Source organism: Gavia stellata, chromosome 16, assembly GCF_030936135.1.
Source record: "Gavia stellata isolate bGavSte3 chromosome 16, bGavSte3.hap2, whole genome shotgun sequence".
Classification (NCBI taxonomy): domain Eukaryota; kingdom Metazoa; phylum Chordata; class Aves; order Gaviiformes; family Gaviidae; genus Gavia; species Gavia stellata.
The window spans coordinates 13,923,400-13,939,737 of NC_082609.1; the positions used below are offsets into that span (position 1 = coordinate 13,923,400).

Here is a 16,338-nt window from a genome sequence, read left to right on the forward strand (position 1 = left end):
AACTAAATACTTTTAAGACATCATAACTCTTAACCCTGCAGGATAAGTATCTGGAAAAGACTTCAGGACCCTTCAGAACAAGGTTAACTTTTATGTATTTGTATATTAAAGACATATATAACTGCAAACTAAGATCACCTTCCCAGACACCAGCATCCAACACTTTATCCATATCCTTCAGTCTTAATGACATGCAAATAATTTCCCTGAAATAATACTGTGTCTTCTCTATGACATAAAAACATTTTGCATCAGAAGCTGAACACAGAAGGCTGTGAAAAGTAATTAATCTTGACTATCTTCAGTATCTCTTCCTTCAAAAGGAAATAAACTACTCAATTTGTTTGGGGGGTTGGGGGAGAGACTTGTTGTTTGTTTAACACACACACACAATTCTTTTTCAGATAAATATTTCAGCACTCAAATGCATTTTCTTGAAGGCATGCCAAAGTTATATGAAAATGACTAATGGCATCTCTTTCTTATGGCTACTCTATTACTTCTTTAAAAATCCAACAGCAACAAAAAAGTCATCTCCTCTCTGTCATACATGACATTTCTCCAGCAACACTAACAGTGTGAAACAATATTCAAAGGCATTTCAGGATAACCGTAATGTAGTATTTGTATATTAGAATTACATGTGCTTTGGAGAACAACTTGTTGTAGAAACAGCCCACCAACTAATGTTTAAAGATGCACAGTGCTTTATTCTCAGTTGTTAGTAGAGAATAAAATGTAGACCGGGATGCAATTATGAAATAAGCTTCTAATGTGTATAATTAAAAATAAAAGCAGAGAGGGATGAATATGCAGTATGTGCCTCCTTGCCTTTGTCTTGTTTCCCATCTTGTGCACTGATTGTCATCTCTGCTTTTTACACACAGAACCAAATGGAGTGGATATGAGCCATCTTCTAGAGAGAGAATGATAAGATGAAAACACAGATGATGATTTCTCAATGAAAATATAGAGCTTATCAGCAAGTTCTAAAAATAATTTACCCTCCTCAGCTGACCACATACAAATGTTCTGTAGCCATCTGAGTTCAGGGGATTTCTAAGCTCTTTCCAAGTGTTTTTTGTTGCCTGAAATTTGTAATATTTTGGTAAAAATATCTGTGAAGTAGATTGTGAGAAGCCTTACGATCATGGTAAATTAATGTTTTGTTGCTCTCCCACATAAACAGAAGCATTCAGCATTTTGTTGGAGTGTTTCTTCCTGTGTAGTATCAGCTATATTGCCTTGTTAAAGTACATGGCTGTTATTCTAAAACACACATCTTGTTTTTAGATCTTAAAAAAAAAAATTTGACATGACAAAGTCATAAATAGCAAATGACAAAAAAGGGACAGAATTTGTGGGTGGCAATATTGTAATAAAGACCTTTTTTCTTCTAGCTCCAACATTTCTGATGTTTACCCAGAGACCTCCAAATGGGGGTAGGTTCAGGATTGACAGAAATAACACCCTAAAGCAGGTTAGAAAAGTTATGGTCCATGAGAGGGAAGCCTACAAAATAAATGCTAGAACACTTCGTCCTAACCATCCTGCACCAGTTTCAGTTAATGCAAATGAAACCAAGATCTGGAAGCGTTTCCCCAACAGCTACTCGTATCTTGTTTTTTTCCATTCTGACACTGAAAAGAATATGCCAGAACATTTTTCAATATATATTGAATAAATTTTCCATAAGCACTTTAAACAGGCAAAGCACTGGCATGCAACACCTTCTACAGTAAAACTAACTTAGTCTTGCAGTGGTTGTTAATGCCTATCTCTACACTTACTAAGTGGAAACAAATGTTAGCTTTATAATCCCCAGGGGCTTTACAACCCTGCACAGGGCTTTGGGAAAAGTAGGAGATTTTTCGCATAAAAAGTTCATATGCTTTTACGTGCCTTTCACTTTTCAAGATAAATTGTTGGGAGCAAATATTTTTAAATCTCAGAGTTTTAAAATACAGTCCCAAGAGAGAGACGCGTATCAGCAAATGAAAACATAATCTGTAACTATTTTCACAGCATTTGTGAATTGACATTCAATGTCAGTAATAGTCATCGTACAACAGACATTATAACCCGTCGAAAGATGTCATTTATATTTGATAGTCAGCATTTATTGCAATTTTTTTAAAACAGAGTGTTCTCAAGAATGCCGTATTGTACCATATGAAGATGGAGAAAACGTAATGATTTCTCAATTCAGAAGCTGAGGAGGATAATGCACTCTGGCAAACCCTCCCTGTGAAATGCAGAATGTGGATATCATGTTCACATGTGAGAATAATTTAGGGACCAGAACATTTGTTCTTTTCTGGCAGTTGCCCAGGATTGAGAGTGTCCACAGACTACATGCCATGAGGATCTATACAGCATTGATTACAGCCCCCTGAAACATCTTCTGCCAAAGAGACAGCAATTTCTGAGGGACCAGTCTCCAGGTCACGTCACTGAGGGAATCGCTAAGGTCCTTTATGTTCTGATACTAGGAACATGTCTGCATGTAGTTCTTTCCTTGTGATTTGCTCTCGCAGTCTCCTTCTGGCCTTGAGACATTTTTCCCATCTGCTCATACAGATGGCACATTCAAGGGAATTTAAAAGAATGGTTTTCCAAAGTTTCTCTGTTTTCCTTCTCTGCAAATGACATGGTTCTAGACTAGCAGAAGCAGGGAGTGTTCTAGGGATGCCTATTCAGAAAGAAAAAAACACCAGGAAAAAAAAAAAAGTATTGCTTTCTTACACAAGTGATTTAGAGGAGAAAAAACCTATTCACTGGATGGCTAATGCAAATGTCTGCATTATAGCCTAAAGATCAGTGATAAGCATGGCTTAACAGTGCTTTTCGGCAGACATTTACACACATCCCTGGAATCTGGAGAACTTCTCTGGAAGGACAAAACCCCCAGAATTTCTTGCAACTTATGATCGTTTCTCTCCTTCTAAGCAGGACTGAATATTGTTCCAAGAAAAGGTCTCCTCAACTGTTTTGCACTTTAAGGGCCAAAAGAAATTTAATTTTTCAGAGGAATAAAGAAATAGAAAATAGACCCAGGAGATATGGGAAAAATATTAAAACAATAATACTTGGGTTTTAGGAGTTTAGGTAATTCTTATTCCTCAGAAACCATTTTACCATTTTGTAAAGCTCAATAACAAAATATGATAAAACAGCAGGTGAACAAATCAGCTATTCTCTTCACAGAAAGTACATTCAAAAATAAAGGAAAACTTTAAAAAAAAAAAATCACTAAAACTAGATATTTAACTGGAATGAAAAATAAGCCCAAGTACTTGCACCTTCAGGTAAAACTCTTGCTAGGAAAAAAAAAAGCTCCTTGAATTCAAGAAATGGTATTCAACAATGTCTTACAGTAACGTTCATAAAAGTGTAAAAGAAAAACTTCATCTGTACAATCACGAGAACAACTAGAAAGTGCTATTTGTGACCCACAGAAACAGGGGAAATAAAAGAAGTGTTATTAGTTCTAAACAGTGTCATAACATTTATTTTTCTTACATATGCAAGGCCTTAAAATTGCACTTATAAAGCTCTCTGACCCTGCCCCTACTTACGACATTCATCTCAGATTTTACCAATTTTAGACAAAAAATACATGCAGGTAGAACTTCATACGTGTATATATATGCACTGTATTTATATAGCAAATATATATATCATGTATTTAAGCATATGTGCGTATACACACATTTAACATCCATCTCATTAGCTGAGTCTTGATCAGAGCATTTTGAGACTTCATGTATGTCCTTCATATATGAAAATTTCCATTGTCAGGATCACCAACTACCAGCTAAAATAATATGATAAAAGACATTGCAGAAGGGAAATAAGATCGATTGCTATAATTCTAAATTATGCTAATATTTAAATTTCAATTCACGGTTAAATGTTTGATGACCTCTATGTGTTTTTGGAATATGCAATACCCTTGGAGCAACTTAAACTATTACATGGTTCTATAGCTGATGGAGTTTTTCTTGCTAATATAGAGTAAATGCCACAGTTTGTCTGTTAGGCAATAAAAGTCAGAATTTTTTTCACTTCATTGCAATGTAATAATCTTGGATAATAGGGCTTTTAATGGAAGAGATTCCTGTGACTTAAAGCTTTTTCCTTATTAAGCTTAATTGAATTAATTACTCACATACTAATGATTTAACAGCCACTTCATATAAAATAAAAGCAAAAGACCGTCTTGAATACTTATCCCATACTTAAGATCTAATAAAGGAACTGAAGTAGAAAGATATCTTTGTTTTCTTTCAGATAGGGGAGGTATTTAAAATCCAACTACCCTCCCTCCTGCTGTGGGTGGAGGTGTTCTGAAATTATACCATTCCAAATCCTACAGCAAAACGCATCTTTAATCTATGAGTCCTTAATTGAAAAAGACACTTATGACAGTCAGTGATCTCTTTATTCCAAAAATTGCATCTTTCCTAAAATTGGCTCATTGTGTGAATGGGCTGCTATGTAGGAAAAGTAGAACAATATGATTCTAAGGAGAATGGAACAGATCTGTATCTATAAAACAGCTATCCCAAGGTGCATATGAAGGCTGGCATTTTATAGTTCTTCATAACAACGCTTGGCACTTATGCAGTGTTTTATGGGATCAAGGCACTTTACAAACTAATTAATTAATCTTCACAACACCCCTGCGAGAAGGTAGGTTTTAGTATTCCAATTTAATAAATGGAATAACTGAGGCAGAAGAGCTGTGATTTGTTTCATGTCACAAAGAGGGTCCAGGTCTTCGGTTTATATATCATTAGAAATAACAGTAGTAGTATTTCTGTGGTGAATTCCTTGGGACCTTCAGTGGAACTATTTGCATGAGTAAGGAAAACAGAATCTGGCCCATACCTTTGGGCCCATACCTTTGGGCCAGAGCTGATATCTTGTTTACTTAAAACAATTAATTCATTTCAGCAACACGCTGGGATTCAAGTTCCTTTCCTTATGATGGATCTATATTCACTGTGCAAGACAAGAGCTGGTTATCTAACTTGTCCTCCCCTAGGATTTCCAACTAATGAGACTGGGGGGGTCATGCTTCCTTGTTAATGCAGATGAGACAATGTTTTACTACATTTGTATTTATTTCTGCCTGTTTTCAAAAAGTTCCTGCTTTGAACACCTGCATGCAAGATTTAAGGGTTCTTATAAATGTGCATGCATATTCTAACAGCCTTGACAATCTGGACACAGAAATCCAATTCACCTCAGTTCCCGTGCAAAACTAAACAACCGCATGTCACTCTGGCAAGTGTTGGCAACTGAAAGTTCAGTACTTGCACCTATAAGCATGAGCACTAGCACAAAAAAATTACCCACTTAACACAATAGAAACACTTTTTCACAGTACTGAGATTCTCATGTTCAAACAAGCCTTACTCAAATTACTTTTCACTCTTCGCAATGCTTCTATATGCCTTTATGGTCATACCAAGAAGTTTAGTGTTATATGTTTATATGAGATAAAAAGAATGACAAGAAGTGATATCCAAAATTCAGAAAGCTTATGTTTAACTGGGCCAACAGAAGGCTACCGTATCATTTATTTTCTCATTTTAAGACAAACTTCTGAAAGTTTTCATTCAAGAAAATATTTTCAATCTGAAGTTCTGTGTCATTGCATGACATACTGTTTTTCCACTGGGCCAAAATCACTAGGACAGAGACAGTAAAAGGGCCTAATGTCTAAGATGGTTAACGTATTTTTCAAATTGGCATTTAACATGTCAATTTCTGGCCTTCAAATTCACATTACGCTTTTACTGGTGATTTGATGTCCCTGGCATGACACTTTCAATGCCTTCATGAAGATATGCACGGTTTATAATTTTTTTTTTTTTTTTTTTTTTTAACAAATGGCAATACTACTTGGAGATGCTAGTGAAAGAGGAAGCTGGTGCTCAAGCTGATGTACTACAGGGATAGAACAGCATCTCACTGTAGGGCTTTCTACGTTGCTACAGGGTACCTCATTAGGATGTTTATTTCCTTTTCTGCCCTGAAGGCAGAGAAGACCCCAGTCTGAGTGGAGGGCTGCACAGCCAAGAGACACCTGGACAGTTACCATGATCAGGAACACAGCGTCCAAAATAACATCTTCCCCCCAAGAAAGGAAGCCCGGGTCCTTTTTATCCTTTCTGAAATCCCAAAATTGAGCATTTTCATCTTTTGCTATTTTTGAGAAAATTTTTGCTTAGCATGAAAGGGCATTAAAACATCTTTAAACAACTTCTGTTCACCATCTGAAAATATACTTTTGTAGCAAAAAGGTAGGACAGATCTCTCTGTCTCTTTCTTGCAGAAGTAGTTTGGGAATTATAAGGGTATTTGAAAAGATGTAATTTTAATTCCAGCTAGCACAAACGATTTCATGATCCTGAAAAACTGAAATTTACCTCTAAGTTATGCTCACGATTTATCCCCAAAATAAGCCCTAATCAGGAGGAAAAAAAGAAAAAAAAGAAAGAAAAAAACCTAGCAAAAAGTAGGAAAGATCAGATGATTTACTGAAGGATGTCTGGTGTGAACAATTCACCTCTCAAACAGTATGTTCCAAGAACTAAAGGCATTTAGAAAGGCAATTGCTTTTTAAACTGTCCATCAGATTTTGTAGATAATAAGCTGTAGATGAGAAGTTAAATTGCTGAACAAGTCTATTAATACAACAAAAATGCCCAAGGCTATTTTAATAGAGCGAGCTGTGAGAGAATCTATTTTACTTGCAACAGTACAAATTTCCAGGCAGCTGAAACTGAGCGAGCAGGCAGCAGAAGGCACAGCTGAGACAACACAAAATCCAAGCATCCAGGACTACTTTGAATTCACGTGACTCAATGCTGGTAGCAAGAAATAAAGAGAGGACAAAGCAAGGCCGTCATATACATAACTCTCTCATTTACGGGAGATTATTAGGTTATATCCATCACATAGTTAGGAATTATTGCTGGTTGAGTTGGAAACTTATAGTTGGCAATGTATTAAGTAAATCTTGGCAAGAAAAACTGCTGGGCTTTCAAATGGGACAAGTCTTTAATTTCTGACAAAAATACTCTGTTCTACTTCCTTTTGTTTTTCTTTTGGCTGAAAAGGACGCAAATGTCATCACCTCACAGAATGTGGCCCCTATCAGAAGTTCTGTGTGGAGTCTACTTTTCAGTGAAAAAAGACCCACAAGCTTCAGTTACAAAAAGCATAAAAGAGGCCTACCGAAGAGCTACAGGAGTATACAACGCTCTTCGTCACGTAATTATCAGTCCCCAGTGACTAACCCACTGTCGCAGAGTTCGCTTGTGAGGATTTTTAGGAGAAGCATATATAAGAGTAAATATCTCTAAAACCAGCCTGTTAATGGTACAAAAGCACACAAAACATCTTTGTCTTCAGCCACTTCTTCAACTCTATTTAATCCTAGTATCCTAAACTTAATTTTCTCCTTATTCTGACACACAACACCCAAATGCTCTCTTCCAGGAAAGAGGCGAGTTCCAGAAAGACACCTTAAGGAAGTTGCACAAAAAGTAGCAATTCCAAATTGGCAAACAGAAGGGTCTCGCTCATCACCCTTCTGAAATCTTGCATTCCAACCCTGGAAAAAATCTCAGAAAACTTCCAGTGTTTCCACAGGCTGCAAAAATCAGAGAAATGTTTCTTCCCCAGCACTACACAGAATGAACCAGAGGACAGCTGCATTTTCTGTCTGCATTTTAGAACAGATTTGATGTCAAAAATCAGGGGAAAATTTTATACATATATCTATATATATAAAAATAAATTTAAGAAAGAGCAAATCTTATCTACCATAGCAACTACTTCTGCTATGTGTATTATATAAACCAGATACTATAATGTATAGAAATTCAGTTAAAGCTGTTTCTTTTCCTGAATTCTGGCTGCATATCTTATTCAAGCTTTGCTCAACATACTGTAAAATGATCGTTATCCTAGATCTGAATCTTGGTCCTCTAAGTTTACTTTTCTGTTTATGTTGTCAAATCACTAATACCCTATTGCAAGTCGTTTTAACTACCAACAGACAGTAATTTCCCCTGTAACGACTCTTCGTTTAAGACTGTATGTTGCATTTTTCTACCATTTTAGTGATTTAAAAATATATCATCTATTGAATGTCCTGGTCTTGGCAGCAAAGAAGAATTTTCTTGCCAGATGGAATATGAACATAATATGAAATAAACCATTTTTTTAAATTGAAAAAAGATAGTTCAGGCATATTTGTAAATACCATACTGCAACTGGAATGCAAAAAAAAAAAAAAAAAGGCATTTTCCCAAAACATAAATAGCTGGCAGCTATCCCTCAGAAATAAAAATCCTTCTAAACCCAAAAGTAACCAGTATGTCATGTTCTCTGTAAAAAATTGGTCACAATTCAGTTATGCCCCTAACTAATGCCCTGTAGCAGTGAATAGGGCAGGCTATGAGGACATCATAGCTACCATATAGATGTCTACATTCATTATTAGCCATTTCTCTCTCTCTCCCCCCCCTTTCAGTGACAGCATAAACCAGGTGCTTACAAAACTGCCTCCTAGTCCTTCCTGAAATTTACCTTCACAATGTTAAATCTAATCAGATCTGACATGCATACTGTGTACCGGTTCTGTTAGGAAAAAGAACAAGAACAACGTTAAGGGATCACCACTTGCTGTATCCAAAATAGAAATTAAACTATAGGAGCATAAAACAATGGGATGGTTACATTTATACATTACCATTTTGGTAGTAATATCACTTGAAGTTCAATGAATTTGGTTACAGCAATCAAGGTAAATGAAACCGAATTCACAGAAATATATGTATATGTGTGTGTATACATTTGTACACACGTGTTTTTATATGTATGTATGGGGAGGCAAAAGTAAAAATTTAAGACTGATATTTAAAGGAAACTCAATTTAGTAGACTGCATCTCAAAGTAAGAATATGCCACTTCAAGTATAAGCTAAAGTAAATCAATGCAGTAGTAACAGTAGTGATTTTCAGAACAGTAATAGTGTACAGGTTCTTTTAAATGATATGTGGAAATTGATATTAAGCAGGCATTAAATATATCACTACAGTGCACACTTTAAGTCACATTAACTTCAAATTAATTTTAGATTAAATAGATAGTTAAAGCTATAAAACTGAAGCCTTAATGTTAGAATCGTATCATTGATTGCCACATGGCCCAGTGAAGGCAAAAGCAGAATATGGCCAAGCACATAATTCTGTTGTGTTACCAGCATGTGTATTTGCCCCATCCACCCCAGTGTTTGAAAGACATTTTAGCTAGAAAGCCTTTCTGAGACCTACTCAGCTGAGTCTAAGGAGGAGGAAGAGGAGGAAGGAAATTCTACATTTCATGACAAAAAATTTGCCTATGGATCATTATAAGAAGGGGTTTTTGAGGGTAATTATTCAACTATGACAGACCTATATTGAAATTCAGGTTTGTCTCTTGCCCTTAGCAATGCCCTCTGCAGTCCTCCTTGGAAACAGGCTACATCCTGAGAAGGACAGGCAGATAGAAATCTTACAAACTGGAAAAGAAAAAGATAAAGCTAGGAATAGACATACTTCTTTTCAAAATCGTAATAATATGGCCTTTGCAACACGTTCTTGCCTAAACAGTGCAACATTTTGAAATCTGTATTATGAACATACATGTATACAGATGCAGTCGAGACCTCTCTAAAACAAACTTACTTATCCGAATAACAGAGACCAAAGTAAAATTCTTCATCCAAACCCATTACCTTTTGTGCCTTTAAATGTTTTCTTTTTAATCTGAATACATCACAAATGCTAGAGAAAAACCCTTAACCATAATTTTCTTTTTTTCACTTGAAGAACAAATAGGATTATGATTCCTCCAACACTCAGGACAGAGCGTGTGTGTGAATTTATATAAGAGGGGGAGAGCTATACAGTGACCATACTGTATCCACTCTGAAATGCATCCTTCTAAATGCAGCAAATAACCTCAAGGACCAGCCCCACATGTTTTAGTATAGCATAACGTACAATAACAAAAAGACTTAGAAAACAATTCTTCCAACACCTTTCTTTTGGGTTGCACGCAAGTTCTACAACAGAAACAACATACAGAATTATTCTAAAACCATTTTGGTTACCATATTGTGATTGCAAGTATTGAAAAAAATAACTCTGGGAAATCAAGTATCAAAGCATTAGTAATGTTTCATCTAATAACATTAAACAGCTTTAAGTAAAAAAAATATAAGATTTCTCATTATCACACCATAAAAGACACTAAAACTGATTTGCTATATATGCTTAATGTAAAGGAGGAATGGTTTCACCCCAGACGATGAAGCAGTACCAACACCAACTCAGCTAAAAAAAGACAACTAAGATCATTCTTGTAGTGGTCCAGAATATTTTATGCAAAGCACTTCCAGACAAAGTTATTTCATGTAAGTATATAAAAAAACTACACAGTCTTAAAAATTGTGAAAATCAGAATTGTTAAAAACAAAAAAGTAAACCTAAGCTTTTAGTTGCCGATTTTTTTTTTAAGCCATCAATACCTTATTTCTTTTGGGAAACAAAGAAAAAACCTAAAACCTTAGAAAAAGTATTTTTCATGAATGGATTTAAAGTTTCTAAAGAAAAATCTTTCTTTTACATGATTCTTCTAGAGAAAAATTTTTGTGACCTCCACTTACTGTTTACCAACATTTTCAAACACAGGAAATTATTATGGATTGTTAAGCAGTCAGAATGAAAATTACTTGTCACAAATAGCAATAAAAAAATCAGAATTATTGAAAACATTAAACTTGATATTTCATAATTTATTCTGAAAACTAATAATAAACAGGATGATTTCAGAGTCTTAAATTGAAAACTATACCAAAAACCTTTTTATGCTTTTATTGCTCTCACTGCATTAATGCAAATGTGGGTTAAGTAGTTCTTTTATATTTCACTTTACTGTAAATAAAAAGTTTCACCATTTTAAGGAACCAAGTATCTATTGTTCCACTGAACAATAATAAAAACTCCAGACTTGCTCCCAGCTATAGTGCCAAAGCCTGAACTGCTCTTGGACAGGAAACACAATTGGACACAATACAAATTGGTAACTATGATAACCAGCACAAAAGAGCAGAATCCATAAATCAAAATGAATTCCATTTAGTTATATATGGCAAAATGTTTCTCTACAGTTCATAAGAGAATATCTGGTCCGTGTTACAGATCTAACAATGAGATACATAGTTTCAGTTTCTGCCAAAAAAGAAAAAAAAAAAAAGGTGTTATTTTTGCATGTTTTAACAAAATTCTCTACCTGGTCTCATGTTTCATAGAAATTGCCATGCTGCTGCTCTTAAATGCACTTATGTACTTTCCTACTGTGGTCATACTTCAAGAAGGCATATTTCTGCTATGTACCAGATGTAGCTAGTTAATTTTACTACTTTTAGTAGCTATCACAGCCCTTTATTTTCTTCCCTTACTTTTTAAGTTGAAAAAGAGTCTGTCAGCTCTAAGAGGCAGTGCTATTCCTTAAATGTAGAGGAAGCTAAGGAGCCAGGAAAAGCCCAGATCTTTTCTGCCAAGTGGAAGATGTTCTAGCTTCTGCAATGAAGGATGAAATCGGCATCTTCCATATTAGGGAAGTGCCTCAAAACCATGAAGTACCTGCTAAGTGAATATTTTCACACTTTCAGCCCCCTTTGTTGGAGGTGAATCACTATCTGGCACAGACTGGAAGAGTCCAGGGATCTTCCAGACAGGAGGCTTTGGAAGCCTGACTCCGGCATGGTGGTGAGGGCACTGATCTAGTCTCTCTCAGTCTCAAGGAGAATGGTTTCAAGCCAAGAGCTAGAATACACCTGTCCTGAGAAAGGCACTTCCTGACACAAGTGACTGGCTGAACTTTATCACCCTGGAAATTTTCGGGTTTGGGTCTGAAAATTGAAGTCAAATGCCAGAAGTGTTAAGCTTGAAGTCCTAGGACCTCTTAGGACTTAGTTTTAGACGTTTTAGTTCCAATTTAGGTAGCCATGATCTAAACAAAGCCTCTGAAGAGAAACTTATTAATACATACCAAGATCAGTTACATTTGCTCAGCTGTCTTATTAACCTAAAGTAGTTCATGGTAAAGATTTCCAGAAACAACTGCCTGTTAAAGTGCAACAACAACACTAAAGGCATTCAGATCAGTGACTTGTAATAGACGATCTCAATTAGATATAAACTTCATGGTCCATGTTTGTTCAAGTGACAAAACTAAATATGTAAGACTGTGCTGCTTTCTTTTACAGCTGGGTAGAAAATAACCCAGTTAAATGTGCGTGCTTCTTGACATGATAGTTACAGGCAGACAATAGAAAAATCTCACTGAAAATGAAAGAAATACACCAATAAAAGTTTTAATAATTAGCTTCCCCAAAATTATTATTGTATTTTATTCTCAATATGAAAATATGAGACATTCTAGATTTAAGTTCTGCAGCATTTTCTTTTTTTAAACCCAGTCAATGCTTTCTTTCTATTTTGTTACCTACTCACACCATATTAAATGAGTCATCTTTTGCAGGAATATATTTAAATCACTTTCTCAGTAATTCTTTTTTCCACAAACACTGCTAAACAGACATTTTCCCACAGTTTTCAGAACTTCAAGAGTGAAGTTCTTCTGTTGATTTCTCCAATCACCACTCTCCATACAGTCATACACAATAACAACATCAGGCTGAAAATCATTTCAAGTTATACCTCAACTTAGTGAAAATCAGAAAACTGATTCGTCTTGGTAGCATACAAATCTAATATTCAAACAAAAATATTTATAAAATATATCATTCAGTTAAACTATCAATTCAGCTGTCATATACATTTTCCTTTTTTGCTCTAATCCTCAATTCCTTTGAGGAAGCAGTTCTAAAACTGGCTTTTAATCCAGAATGAGTATTTAAAATAATATTTATGGTCTTATCTTTCCTAATACAAGCGTCTGAACTGTACTAAAAATGGCAGTTTATCTCCAAAATTTGTATTAAAAAAGAATAAAAAAAAAATTTTATCCATTCTTATAATCACAGAATCACAGAATCATTACGGTTGGAAAAGACCTGTAAGATCATCAAGTCCAACCATCAACCAACACCACCATGCCCATTAATAGTGAAGTTAAAATTGTTTCTGGAATATCATCAGTTATCTAGAATAGAGCAATAAAAAGAATAGCATTAAAAAAGGCAAACAATGGGGTTTAATTTGAAGCCATGATTAAAAGACTAAAAATAAAAAGACAGAAGACTTAGAAATGGTTCATACTGACCTGAGTCCGTAAAGGACTGTCCCATCTGGATGCAAACGGATCATTCTGTTCTTCACAGTGACACCATGTACAAATGACTTCTTGTCATTCAGAAAATAGGTATCAGGAACCCACAGCTGATCAGCTACTCTGTTGTCCAGAGTAAGGTTTAGAGGTATTACATTATATGACAGCCTCTTATCCCTCCACGCTTGCTGAAAGTACATTGTCAGGGTATAGTCCTGTGATTATAAAAACAAAAAAGTTTGCATTGAAACAGACAGCATACATATGAAAAAAAAATTAAAAATGCAAATACACATTTATTCATTGTGACTGTTCTTAAAGGCAAATATTTCTGTTCAGAATTTCCATAAGGAGATTTATTTATTTTTACAGGACTGAACATGTTGTGTATACTTAATAACAGAAATAAGAATACAAAAAAGATGGGCTATTTACATTTTATGAATGACGTGGGAGTTCTCATTTCAATATTTAAAAATGAAATGGAAAAAAATTTGTAGACGCTTAACAGTCTGCAATTTCTGTAGCACTTTACAAGCCTGGGAGTTCTGGGAAACAGAGACATTCACAGATCTGAATTTCATCTCATGGTCTCCAGTGTATTCAATAGAGTTCTGGATCGGGCCTTATATCCCTGAAGTTGCAGCTACCACCCAAACACTTCTCTAAATTAAAACGTCTTCAAAGTCTGTTAACTTTCCCCTGGGCACTGAAATCAATGGGAAGTCTCTGAGGTTTCTATGCTACAGAGTCTTAGTCTTCTACTTAATTTTACAGATGAAGTAATTCTGCTTACTTCAATGGAACAATTCAGAGAGCACAATTAAGCATCTGGGTAAATATCTGCAGTATTATGAGAATTGCTTTGTCTTGATACAGGCCACTAATGTACAGTACTTTGGAGATGTTTTGATCTTTTGGTGTTTTAGAGTGCAATACAATTACAAAAATTCTATTTTTGTAAGACCTGTTATACAGAGGCAGAATATTCATTATACGTTAGTCTATACTAAAAAACTTCCATTAGTAATTCACAAAAGAGCTGTATATCTGGTCATGGACCACTGAAGGAATACCAAAAGAAAGAATATTCTAAAACCAGTATTTTGTTTTGCTTGTTCTACAGAAGTCATAATCAGACCTCGGACTATTTCGATTTAGAATTCATACTTAATATGGACTTCATTAAATACTGAGAACTGTTAGCTTACAAAAGATTGCTTTCAACAGAAAGTCAACAAAAGCTGCTGTGATTATCAGCAACCCCAGGATTCAGCCATGTCAGAGTATGAAAGTATGTATCTATGCATCAGTCTGAGGCACTTGAAAACAAGAAATCCCACCTAACTTAGAACAAATAATTAGCTATAGTGACTACATCTCCCAAACTAATTTCTAGCACTGCATAACAGAGAAAAGCATGCAAGATATGAACATTTTATTGCATAAATTGCAATATTAGTTCTCATTAGCTACTTTACATTTTAAAGGAGAGATCACTATTGAAACTATGTTTTTATTACAGTTGGCAAAGAAACATTAATCTTCCTGCTGAAATACTTTAAAACCTGCCACAATTGAATTTTACAAGCATTTTCATTTAAAAATAAAATATGACACATGAACACTATACAGAACTTCTCACAGAATACAAAAGTAAAATTTTCTTACTTTGCAGTTTAACAGAATAAACTTCCAAAAAAAAATTTACAAAAATGCCCGTGTAAGAAGTAACTGAAATTTACTTTAAACAAAAAAAAAAAACCTAAGTTTTACATTTCTAGAAGTTATCTTTTTACAGAACTTGGTAAATACCAAATCTCACAAAAGGTACGTGGAAAAGTTACCTTCCCTGGTGAATGGGAAAACAGACACACTAAATTTCTTCCACTGCTATACAGAGAGGTGGGATTCATCCTACCTCACTTCAAGCCCTGGAGCCACATCTCTCTCTCCACTGATGGCAGAGCATCTAGGGCAATCAGTCCTAACCTATGCACATCAGTGAAGCTTCTCCAGTTAAGTGAATTCAAGCCAGTGTCAATGGCAAATTGAAAAGAAAATCAAAATCAAATATAACTTTTATTACCAATGGCTGAGTATCCAGAAAAGTGTTTTTCTTTTCTTTATTAATTAAACTTCTTATGAATGCATTAGGTTGGTGTAATTATTCACTTTAAAGTGTACATGGTCAACCCTTCAAAACATGCATTCGGAGGGCCTGTGACAACTATGCAGAGTTCCAGCAGAGCTCTCCAGGCAATGACACAGCGCCGAGAAACTAATTGACCCTGCCTCTTCTGCAGAACAGCGTACGCTCAGATGAATCAGTACCAATTCTTTTTCTAGGGATGTGTATTTCCATGGTTGAAACACTCTTATTTTTTATGCAGCTTTCCCCAGCAAAGCCACATACATGAGCTTCAAAATGCCTCTTCAGTTTTCACTGAAGCAGGGAGAAATACATGTTCCTGTTGAGAATAGTTACGGCATTTCTTCCTCGTCCACACAAAACCAGAATAGTAATGCCGTCCCTTCGGTCTTCTTCCCATTTGCGATGGCTAAAGGTTAACCATCTTCACTTGTTATGCCTTCAGCCCTGCGCCGCAGTTGCTACTGGAAGCACGTACACCCAGCCCATACACCGAACACTGCTCGGCTTTGGTAGGGTGTCACAAACATTGATGAAACTCTACGGTTACAAGTAGGTAGACACCAAATAAGCTTTTCCAATTATTTTGCTACCAAATATATCTACCTGGTAACTATTCTAATCCGATCAGTTTTAACGACGTGAAATCTCTTCCCCTCCTCACCCCCCCAGGATCAGGATGAGAGTCTGCTTTCAAGCATATTCCACCTACATCTGAAGAATTTTACTGTTATGCTTCGTCACTGTTCTGCAGTATTTGATTCATAACCAGAAAATGTTCAGTAATATATTGCCAGTAAGAAAATTGATTAATCTTCATTATA

General features: G+C 35.4%; 1 protein-coding gene across 3 annotated transcripts in view; it reads right to left on the reverse strand.

The window, feature by feature from the left end:
* GABRB2 (gamma-aminobutyric acid type A receptor subunit beta2) overlaps positions 1–16,338 on the reverse strand; it is a 163,278-nt gene that overhangs the window by 90,733 nt on the left and 56,207 nt on the right. For all 3 annotated transcript variants that reach the window (XM_059825227.1, XM_059825225.1, XM_059825226.1), the window contains exon 4: positions 13,357–13,577. In XM_059825227.1, coding sequence (XP_059681210.1) covers positions 13,357–13,577 — 221 coding nt within the window. The remainder of the gene's footprint in view (positions 1–13,356; positions 13,578–16,338) is intronic.